General features: G+C 37.9%; 1 protein-coding gene across 1 annotated transcript; it reads left to right on the top strand.

Annotated features, from left to right (window-relative positions):
* The first annotated feature begins 4,251 nt into the window (after positions 1-4,251).
* Positions 4,252-5,863, top strand: LOC306901800 (ictacalcin-like). The gene is made up of 3 exons (XM_079469893.1): positions 4,252-4,384; positions 5,148-5,290; positions 5,608-5,863. The coding sequence occupies exons 2-3, from the start codon at positions 5,153-5,155 to the stop codon at positions 5,743-5,745; spliced, it is 276 nt and encodes a 91-aa protein (XP_079326019.1). The 5' UTR covers positions 4,252-4,384; positions 5,148-5,152; the 3' UTR covers positions 5,746-5,863.
* The last annotated feature ends 6,410 nt before the right edge of the window (positions 5,864-12,273 follow it).

Here is a 12,273-nt window from a genome sequence, read left to right as displayed (position 1 = left end):
GAAAAGAGATAAAACAGAGAATACCGTAAATGAGATGCTTAATTGAACCGTTTTTTAACAATGTAAACAAGCCGTTTACACAACCCATTTTTATGTGACATTTTAAGTGAAATAAGATTATATCATATGTCAAATATGAAATGTTACCAGGTAAATAAATGTTGGCCAGGGCTTAAATTTTATTGGATTGAAGTTAGTTCAAGTGCTTGACTTGAATAAGATTTAACTTAAACTTAAACTATTTGGCAATTGGTTAAAAATAATAATCCACAGACAATCTTCAACCATCAGTTATTGCGTGTGTTTTGGATAAGGTGTGGCTTTTGAGAATGCTTTGAAGAGAGCTGGGATCGAGGATCACCAACCGTTAACGCCTGACAGAAGGTGTGTCCCAAATCGCGCAATAATGCACTATTTTACACCATTTGGAGTATAAATAGTGCGAGTATGGTGTTCTCATTGATAATTCCAAAAAAAGATGATGCACTTATTAAACCGAAAATGTGAAGTTTGAAACAACAAAGGTTGCAGTTTTGCTTGCATAGCGGAAATTCTACTGCGTAATGATTACTTTTCAATATGATGGGGTCTGATGTCACTACGGGGAAAACAGATAAACGCTTAGGATAAAACAGTTAAGTACTCCATTTGGGGCAATAATAATCTTCTAAAAAATTATACACTAGATGGTAGGGTGCATAGTTTAAATGCACTTTGTATAGTAAGTCATTTGGGACCTAAAGAGACTCACAAGGCGATTGTCACCTGTGTGCAGTAGGTAATGTGAGCTGGGAAAATGTTTTAGCGCAATTAAAACCTATTGTACAGTTGATATAACGTTTAATTGTTGGCAGAAAATTATTTAATTGTGATTTAGCCTGTGACTTATTCAAGAGTATATATAGAAATTGTATCTTGCATGACTGAAATAGCTGCATTAAAAACATGTCCGCAGAGTGCTACGACTTCCTTCAAGAGACGTTGAAACGGCTCATGTTTTCACAAATAAAATAACACCATATCCTGTGGAAATTTTATTAGTTAGAGGGTCACTGTGAAAATGAGAATGGTTTGAGGGGTCTGCAGAGACGACTGCTCAAATATAACTTTAAGGTTGGGGTAAAAAGAGCACTCCAATGAAAGAAGTCAGTGGCACATAAAAACACTTGTCCTAGAAATGCTCAAAACCAGACAACCTCGGTTGAATGCATGCACAGGCACACACAGATCCAGGCACCTAAATACCATACGTGCAAGCACACGTCAAAAAACCCCCCCACAATGCATTTGTTGGCATTCAGTCATGTCTTTAAAGACTTAAGGTGTGTAGTAACTGAAAATCCATGCATTTAAGTGGCATTTAACTAGAATTCCATTAATGCCAAAGGCAAATTTGTTGACATGTCAATAGAGGATTTATGGTCGATTGACAGTATATTCATCTGCAGTGTCTAAAGAGTATTTCAACACATTTAATTGAGGTTCTTAGTGGTGGTTGTCAAGGTCAAAAGTGCCCATATTTTTTGCTTATACAAACAGCACACCTTTCCTAAACAAGTCACTCTGTTTAAGATATCATTCAGGTCTAGAAGACAAATGTTGGGAGGCGTTCAATACGCCATAGTTCAATACTTAGCGGGGTTTGTTCTCTGAAGTAATAATGAAGCTCACAACAAGACAGCAAGTGAACAAACCTATTGTCCACTACAATATAACATATAAACTGAATATTCATGTAATTGTACAAACTTAATACTTGAAACCACTATTGTAATTTATTTAAAAATAATAATATAAACAATCAGTTGAAACAGCAATTACTGATACCATATAATTACAGATCGCGTTATGCTTGCATCATGCTTGCACTTGTTCTGTTGTATAGCAAGTGACTGTGTCTTCTCACACTCACAGGTATAATGAAACACAGAGGAAAACTTGAATATATCTTCCGTTAGGTTTTTCCCAATTTTGCTTTAAGCTTTCGCAGTGATGTAGTATTGGGATTTGGGGAACAGGAACCTTCTTAACATTTTTATGATTTGAGTGAAAAACCTTGGAGGGAAACCAGGCCTAACCAGGGGATTCCAGTTACCCTCTGGCAAAAACTGCTGCCTCTGCACAAGCTCGACAGTGCTTGCACAACAAGGCAAAATAATTAGATTTAAGATTATCATTAATAATTTTGTAGAGTCACCACGTCCTTTGTCAGCTCTATCATCACAGCATTTGTCAGGTCTGGGCATGGACTGCGTCCTGCCCGCTCTGGTAACCCTGGACTGCGTCCTGCCCGCTCTTGTAACCTTTGAACAATGAGACAAGACTAGCTGAGAGTAGAGTGCTGTTCTGCACTCTTTGATGCAACAAATGCATCAGTTGTTATTGGTAGTGTTCCTGGTTCCGGTTTATCTAACTAGTGCAGCCTAAACCTTCGTAATATATATATTATGATAGTGTATGCAAGATTAAAAAGATGCGTCTTTAGTCTAGATTTAAACTGACAGAGTGTGTCTGCCTCCCGGACAGTGCAGGGAAGACTGATCCAAAGTTTAGGCGCTAGATAGGAAAAGGATCTGCCGCCTGCACTTGATTTTGAAATTCTTCTATTTATGTCCTCCAGAACTCTTTACCCTTCATGATTTACCTATCAACTATTCTGAAATGCTAACCCACACTCTCACTCATATGCCGTGAAACACTGATGGCACCAGGAAGGCCCGCTTACTCAGAGACAGTGTTGGTTGGTGACTCACACGGAAACTGGCCACAGACTCCACAAGATTTGATCATGCGCTCTTGTTTGCCTTATCACTGCTGTACTTTCAAAGTTGCCATTGTATGAGCCCAAATGTGTGTGTGTGCATTTCATGCACGTTGGAAGAGTTAAAGCGCATGCTAGGGAAATTGTGTAAAAAGTGGATTAAAACACACAGGGAAAACCAGTCAAACACCCAAACGTTCAACCGTGGCACAATAAAAAAACTGAAATTCTACTCGCATGAGTCATGACCAGCCTCTTACATAATGACAGAGGTTAAACAAGTCCACTCATCTCCTCCGCCTACTTGTTTTTTCTCTCTCTCTCTCCCTCCCTAACTTTCTTAATGTCTCTCTGTCTGAAATGATTATTGTTCCTGAAATACTAGTAGGCCGATTCTTAATTTTTTTTCATAATAATTTCTTTGCTTTTGCCATGTGGCATTTGATCTTCCTCTCCACTACTTTAAAGTGCATTAACAAAGACTAGCATACAACCAAAGCACATTGCCACGGAAACATTGCGATTGAGTACTCCGTACTTTGCATCATACGCTTTGCAACCTAGTGACAGGTCACTCAAAAGATAATTAATTCTCCTTTTACATTTACAGTCTGGGTTTCCAAAAGTGAGAGGAGTAACATTTTGTTTCATAGGAATGTTTCAATAAAACATAAGAGTCTGTATTTTTGTTGCTCCTCCACAACATTTGTTGCAGAGAAGCAGCTTAGTGCTTACTAACAAAACAGTCATTTTTTCCGTTCTGGTGTTTGTGTCATTGTCCCTTAGCCCTGCATACAATGGTAAATGTTGTTTTGTGCTTTTAGACAATGAAAAATTGATTACTTTGCTAATCTGAGACATTAGAGAACATTTAAAAGTTTAACAGCAAACTGCTGGACCAGCTCATGTTGATTGCAACAGTTTATGGCAGCCTATTCATGGCATCTTTTTCTCATTAATAACATACACATAGCGTAGGATGTTTCCGTAATCTAATAATGGTGTAACATTGTGCCCTTCAACTGTGTAAAAATATACCCCCAAATTAAAACAGTTGACGTCAGTGCTCATCTCATTTATATCATCCCAGTTCAACTTGCCTTACCGGTTCCCCATATTGATGGCGAAGACCTAGTAACAAAAGAGTGGGCTACATTGCTTTAAACAATTTTATTCATAAAAAGAATCATGTGCAAGGATGCCACCGGAACTTATTTCTTCAAACTGGAGTCTTCCCCTAATGTCACTATAATTGAAAAGCAGTAAAATTGGGTATGTTTTTGCATGTAGTGTGGGAACTGGTTTAACCAGACAAGTTAGTCTTGACAAAAATAAGTGAAGCCGAGCCCACCTTTGTTATTTTTTAAGTAAACAAGAGTGTCTATGGTTTAAAGCGGTTAAACAATGAGAGTGAGAAAGCTTCAGAAAGAACGAGAGAGACAGAGAGAGAGAGAGAGAGCTGTGTATGTGGGTGTATGTTTGTGTGTAAAGGGTTGTATAAAGTGGGAGGGGAGGAATTAGAGGGAGTGGCATTCTGCATATAACACTCTGCGTGTCTCCCCAGCCCTCACCATCACTTGCTTTTCTTTGTTTGTTCATCGTGAACTCTGCCAAAAATCCAAGGTGAGTTAATTTCTGATGTTCTATTACTGCAAACAGATTTCTTATAAGTAACATAATTAAAAGAAAACATATAGTGTGCTGCATGCATGCATTTTCAGGGTCAAATTTGTACACATTTACAAGTGAGCAATCATCAACTGTAGTTGATCTTCTCTGCTGCTATATATTTATAAACTTTAACTTGCGCTGGGGTAAGATTGGCATACTGGCAACATTCACTTCCTTGTTTTGGTTTGATACATGGCTTATGTTATGTTGCTATTGAGCCCTCAAACCCCTCCCTTCATGTTCATCTGTGGTTACTGTCTTTGCTTCTCTTCCCTCTTCTCTTCTCTCTCAGCTTTTTTGGTAGCTATCTTTCACATTGCTGGACTCATGTTTAAAAAAAATTTTAGAAAGTTGCCAAACTCTCTCTCTCTCTCTCGCTTGTTTTAGGTGCGCTCAAAATCACCACTTTTCCTACAACTCCCACGTTTGTCTTTTCTCTTTCTTTTTTTTAGACCATTTAAGATCCGCCCCCTTACCCAACCCTGTTCCGTCTTGTATGCTTTACTCCATTTTCCAAAGAGGGGTGTAACCTGTTCTGTATGCTATGTTGTTGCTGGCCGTAACGTGTGATTTTTTCCTTTTGTCACTACTACAAATTTGTCAAGAAAAAAACAATTTGTTGGTGTAATTCAGCAATCTGCCTCTTTCTTTGTTTTATTAAATTGTTTTTTGACACACTATTGTGATATTATCTTTCTTTCTCTTGTTTTTCCAGTCAACATGTCACAAATTCAGCAGGCCATGGCAATGTTAATTGCAGCTTTTAATAAATACTCCGGAAAGGAGGGAGACAAAAAAACCCTGTCTAAAGGCGAGCTGAAGGACTTGCTGACTACGGAGCTGGGTGATATTTTTGGGGTGAGAAGCACTAAAAACTGATACATACACTGATCTGAGATTTCATGATTCCTTATGTACAAAATTTCTGTAGTTTGACATTTAAGTTAGAAGCAGATTTTTGTCTTAACTGCCATAATTTTACAAGGGCTAAGTCTGTAGCGCACACATTTAATATATAGTCTGTTGAAAAAATAACTGTACAGTCTGCTTTCTTTTTTTCAATTCATAAAGATTAAGTTTTGTTATAATTTTGATTTTGTACATGCAAACATACGTACATCAAAACATGCAAATGTGCATCCATTTAAAATTATGTGTATGTTGTATTTTTTTAGAAAACCCAGGACAAGACAGCACTTGACAAGATCTTTAAGGACCTGGATGCAAATGCTGATGGAAGTGTGGACTTCCAGGAGTATGTCACCCTGATTGCCTGCATCACTATGCTTTGCAACGATTTTTTTTCAAAATAATGAATGATTCATAAATCATGATTACAAAATGTCATTATTTTAAAATGGTTTTGTCTGTTAAGTGATGGTGTATTGAAACAAATTAAATAAAAAATGGTGTTTTGAATTAAACATTGTATATGCTATGTTGGTGTGTGTTTTGTAAAATATACTGCAGGGTTGTTTTGGTACCTTTTTGTGGGTTTAAAGATATGCAGTAGGTTGCAATAGATATAAACTTGATTGAGAGAAAAAAACCTACACACATAATTGCATCATATTTAATCGATTTACTGATTCTCAAATGAATGCCCAAAAACAACAAAGTCAAAGCTCTTATTTAGTATGGGTGTATCAGCCTGATTTTATAAGGTTACAAAAAACAGATGTAAGGGCTGATTGAAATTAGGTGCAACAACTGCACATATTTACTTGGCCAATGGTGGTATTACGATAAGAGTTGTGTAACAGATAGTTACAGTAGCCTAAAATAATTTGGCCTGCTGTCCCAGCAGGAGGAGCTTGGTCTTGAGACTGCTGGAAGAATCGTCACTGCCGTTGCTTGCTTAATTAGGCTTAAAATAATTTACAGGATCGAAAGACACCTGCTGTACTTATGTTTACTCATGTAGGTAATACATTAACCTACTGAGTTAAGCTTGTACTATTTTATGTCCAGAGACAAAGACGCAGGAGCATATTATTTAACTAAATGTCTCCATCTAGTGGTAGATCTAACCAAGGCTCTATAAAAAGATTACGTTTGTGGTTATGAAAGGGTAGTTTACGGAAGCCGTAAAGTGCCAAACAAAACAAAAATCGCAAAACAAACAACAAATCTAAAAGCCAAAAAACAAATCCCAAATCACAATTACAAATCTGAAAAACGCAACACCAAATCTGAAAACACATTAACAAACCATAAAGCGCAACAACAATTCCGGAAACAAAATAACAAATCAGAAAACACAACGACAAGTCAGAAAACACAACGACAAGTCAGAAAACACAACGACAAATCCGGAAACAAAATAACAAATCAGAAAACACAACGACAAGTCAGAAAACACAACGACAAGTCAGAAAACACAACGACAAATCCGGAAACAAAATAACAAATCAGAAAACACAACGACAAGTCAGAAAACACAACGACAAGTCGGTCAAACCGGAAAAGGTAGGTCTTTTGTGTGACCGGGGTAGTTACTGCTGATTGGACGGAACCCATGTCAATCAAGATAAACAGGAAGTACAGTTCTGTAGCTAGCGGTACAGATAACAAGAAGTAGCTGGAGGCAGTGTACACAAATATATAATGTACTGTCCTTATTGTGGGTTCAAATTTGGAGTTTTGCATCTGCTCTGAAGGCATTAATGACATCGATTAATAGGGAATCGTTTTTTCGTCTGAATAAACCTGCATTCTTCAGGTGTCTTTTAAGAGAGTGCAAGCTGATCTTAATATCATGATATGTTAGAAGCATATCTAGAATCACGCCATATGAATGTCCTTCTTGAAAGTAGTGCTGAACCAACTCCATTTCTTTCTATGAAAACACACACCTGACTGTTTATCTTGATTGACAGGGGTTCCGTCCAATTAGCAGTAACTACCCCGGTCACACAAAAGACCTACCTTTTCCGGTTTGACCGAATTGTCGTTGTGTTTTCTGATTTGTTATTTTGTTTCCGGAATTGTTGTTGGGCTTTATGGTTTGTTAATGTGTTTTCAGATTTGGTGTTGCGTTTTCAGATTTGTAATTGTGATTTGGGATTTGTTTTTTGGCTTTTAGATTTGTTGTTTGTCTTGCGATTTGTTGTTTTGTTTGGCACTTTACGGCTTCCGTAACTGTCTAGCTGGCGGGAGAAAAATCCCTTTCCCATATGAAACACTTTTTGTGATACTGTGAAGCCGAAAATGTGGCCAAAACCCCTCTAAATCATCCTGCTTGCCCTCCCAGCTTGACCAGCTAAGGCTGGTTTTAGCTGTTTTTATAATTAGTGAAATTATATATTACCTTATATATTGTTTTGTTCAATGATTCAAACTCAAAAGCAACCTCAACATATATGTGTTTTATTCTCGATTAATAATGTAACGTGTAGTTACACACTGAAAAAAGAAGGCAATATTATAGGCTACTGCATTTATGTCAGTAGATCCTCCTAAAATGATACACTGGTCCTTTAACTAACCAGAGACATAATGTTCTTGCTACTCCACGTGGATCGTAAATCGCTGAAATAAAAAAATGTTGGTTGAAAAAGCGCAACTTTCCAGTTCACTTGTGTTGGTTTATACTGGGAAGGTTACCTGAACTGTGTTACAGCGACGATGACCAGCAGGGGGAAAAAGGTAAGTGACAAGATTTTTTAAATAAAAACCGAGGACATTTCCTATAGCTACTGTAACAACGAGAGAGGCTGTGCAGAGAGTCCAGCGGGTATAATTTGAACCTCTAGAACTAAGAACAGGTATGTAACAATCTACTGTTATTTACACATGTTCTAATGAACACATACTGTAGCTATTTCAACACAACAAACAGTAGACTATAATAACACATATATTTTACAGCAGTACCCTTGCGTTCATTTACTACAGTGCACTGCATTGGTCACAGGTATCAAACTCTACAACATTACAGCCGAATGTAAGAAGTCATTCTGACCACATATTGTATAAAGTAGTATATTATTTGACAGTTTATGGCACACACTCACACTGTTCCTGAATCTTCTACAGCAGGTGTATTTAATTAAAGTTCTAAGAGGTCCGGTCTTTATATTTTCTTCCAAACGGACGTCCGGACAATATGTTTTTTGAAAATAAATATATATTTAATCAATTTAGGCCAGTTGGATATAGGCCTACTGTATAAAAGATATGATCTTTTATCAGGCCATTTATTTTATATTTTGAAATATGTAGTCTATGTATAGGTTCTGTGATTTTAGGAGATTTAATTCTTAATAGAAGGATACAAAGAAAAAATACAAAGATACTAGTTTCAACAAAACCTAGACCACTACCCGTTGAGAGAAGAGAGAGGGTTTGTGTACTTTTTTCATTTTTTTTTCATTTGTCTGTCAAGTATTCACAAAAGGGATGGGGTTTTAAGTAGTTTTTTGGAGGTTGTTAGAGATGTGGTTGACTGGACCGCGTTAGGAAGAATGTTCCACCAGGAAGGAGTTGTGAAGGAGAATAAGTGGGAAAGTGATTTAATGCCCTTATGAGAAGGCAATACAAGGCGCCGCTTGTTTGCTGAACGCAGGGTTCTTGATGGGGTGTGGGAGGTTGTGAAAGTATGCCAGTGCAGATCCAGTGATAGTCCTGTAGGCAAGCATTAGTGACTTGAATCTGATACAGGCTTCAACCGGTAGCCAGTGGAGAGAGATGAAAAGGGTGTCATATGAGCCATTTTGGGCTGTTGGAAGACGATGCATGATGCTGCACTTTGAACCAGCTGAAGTGGTTTGATAGCCTTTGCAGGAAGACCAGCAAGGAGAGCATTGCAGTAGTCCAGCCTTGAGATTACCAGGGCCTGGACAAGGAGTTGTGCCGCATGCTCCGTGAGATAAGGTCTAACCTTTCGAATGTTGAATAAGGATATCGGCAGGATCACGTCATCTTTGCAATGTGATCATTGAAGGACAGCTGTTCATCAAATATGACTCAGAGGTTCCTGGCTGATTCGGAGGGAGTGTTTGTGGAATTGCTAGCCCCAGTGCTTCTGTGACCGATAGCAGTGCAGTCTCAGTGGAGTGGTTTGTTTTGAAGCAAGACTGCTTGTCATCCAGTAGTTTGTTCTGGGATAGGTATGTAGAAACCTGGTTGAAAACTGCCCTTTCAAGAGTTTTAGAAATAGAAGGGAGGAGAGAAACAGGTGTGTAACTGTCGGTAGTAGCGGGGTCCAATGTGGGTTTCTTAAGTAGGGGTGTGACCTGGGCATGTTTGAATGTGGATGGAAAAGTGCCGGTGAGCAGGGAGGTGTTGATGATGTGGTGAGTGCAGGTGTGAGTGTGCTGGATAGGGCTTGAAGGTGATGGGAGAGGATTGGGTCAAGGGGACAGGTGGTGGGTTGGCAGGAGAGAAGTCTGGTGACTTTGGTGTAAGTCAGTGGGGCGAAAGAGTAGAGTTTGATGTTTGAAGTGAGGGTAGTGTGTACCGAGGTCTGCGTACCGAAGTCTGTGTACCAAAGTTAGTGCTTTTCTTATTATTCTAGACAAATCTTTGGTGGAATGCTTCCCACACCACACTGTTTGTCTTAGACCCATTAATGAGGTGTAAAATTAAGCGGCTTATTGAGGAGTGGTGTGCTAGCCTATTACTTTTATAAGCGATTCGTGCATATGATGGCGGTGAAGCTATCGAGCCATGCCCCAGCAATTATTTAAAGCACTTTTGAAACCACCTTTGCAATGACCCGGAATGCCTTAGCATCACAATAGCAACCACCTTAAACAATTAAGCAACCAAGTGCCAAGTTTTGCCACAGCAAGTAAATTTTATATGAATTTAAATGTTCAGAATTGTATATACTTAATCTACATAATCATCTTCATAGTTTTATAGTTTACACCAGGGGTGATTCTAGGTTTTCAATGTTAGGGAGGCTCAGCCTCCAATGAGGATATATATACATAAATAATACATAGCCCCTCTCTTAGCACCACATACTGTTTACATTACTAAAATAAATAATTCAGAAAGAATATGCAGATTAAAGACAAATTATTTAAACGAATATCACATTAATCGATCGACAACGTTTATAATTCAAAGTGAATATATAACGTTTATAATTCAAAGTGACAATAACTGTCACAAATCCACATAATAAATGTCTCAATCAACTGCTGAAAGAAATAACTTGATATGATATTGATATGTTTTCCCTGCCATTCATTCTAATTAGCACGAGCGCTGTCACTCCTGTGCATGACTGTGTGTTCATGTATTACATCCACAATATATTTTAAATGAATAAATATATTCGTCTTCGAAACTCAGAACAATAAATAACACAGTAGCCCCACCAGGCTGACTCTATCTGCCCGTGGTCTTTCCGGGGCCCTCGAAACTACCATCTGCTCTCAATAACTAGGTGCAGAAAAATAAAACAACACATCATCATGAATGTCACATTTCTGTGCGCAACAACATCATCATGCTTGTTTTCTAAAGTATGCAGTCATTGATATGACATGATTTAATTTAGCTAGAGGTAACGTAAACAACTAGTTAACAGTGTGACAAGGAATGAACGCGGATAAAATGTTTTACTGTGGATGAGAAAGGGTCTTGTATTGCTCCTGCATCATATTATGTAGGCTGTATTTATAACAAATAATGGCAAAGATTGTACTCTGCTTATTACGTTCAATCCAATCTGTGTGCTGCTATGAACTGAAGAATGCGCTAAATAACTTAGCTAGTAGCTACAGCCGTTTTCATAATAAGAGTTTTAAAGGGGACTAGCGATCTTGAATACTTGTACAGAGTTGTACTTACAATATTTTAGGGGGGCTAAGCTAGAACTTAAGGGAGACAATTGTCTGGAACTTAAATGGTTGCTTAATATTTTTATTTATTTTACACTTAAAGTACACTTAAAAGTTTACTTTAAACTAAGAGTGGACCAATTATTCCCAAGCGTGGGAATTCTGTGCTGTGACGACAGAACTTAATGGTACAAATCTCGTGCAAAACAATCCAGCTGCCTGGCTTGACCATGTTATATAACACATACAATAAGTTTGACTTTAATTTAACATGAGTAGTACTTTTGATATTTGATAATAACTTGATGACGCTTTTGTTTCGTCAAGATTCTTCATTGCTAAGCGGTGAGCTTTAAACAATATTGTTTTTAGTACAAATAGTATAAATACAGTACATATTGCACAATGCAAATAACAAAACAAAAAACAAAGCAGTTATACATCTAAAACATCAATAGTTTTATCCAGTGACCGAGATGGTTTTGACGCATTCCTGAGTGAAATGGCATTTCTAATAAGAAAAATATTGGGCGAGGCTGTCGTCTATCTCTGCCATATGATTTGATGTATAAAAACATTCGTCTTATTTTGAAATGGAACTGGCAGCAGACTGACATTTGAAGATTCATTTTAGATGGATAGTTGGACAACTTAATGGGGAGTTTAGTACATTTAAAATCCCAGGCGAGGAAAAATTTTAAACTAACACATTTATTAAAGACTATATTTGGGATACAAAACATGGGCAATTATTATTTCTGAGAAGGCGCTTAATCCTAAACGGCGAGTGGCAAGTAATTAGTGTAGTTTACAGCCCCCTCTTCTGGTGTAAATAATCACTACGTGGTTGCACTGGCTTTCTTTTGTATTTTCTGGTTGCTTTGGACGTGCTGTAAAACGGGGAAATTTCCGGGAACAGCTCCAGTCGATGATGGAACACCAAAAACCGGGACTGTCTACGGAAAACGGGGACGTCTGGTCACCATAGCTAAACGCTGACAAGTTTTTCGCACTACATATACCATGGTGCACTGGTATATCGTC

The sequence above is a fragment of the Barbatula barbatula genome, assembly GCF_947034865.1.
Source record: "Barbatula barbatula genome assembly, chromosome: 12".
Lineage (NCBI taxonomy): Eukaryota > Metazoa > Chordata > Actinopteri > Cypriniformes > Nemacheilidae > Barbatula > Barbatula barbatula.
This window is presented reverse-complemented; position numbering and strand designations above follow the sequence as displayed.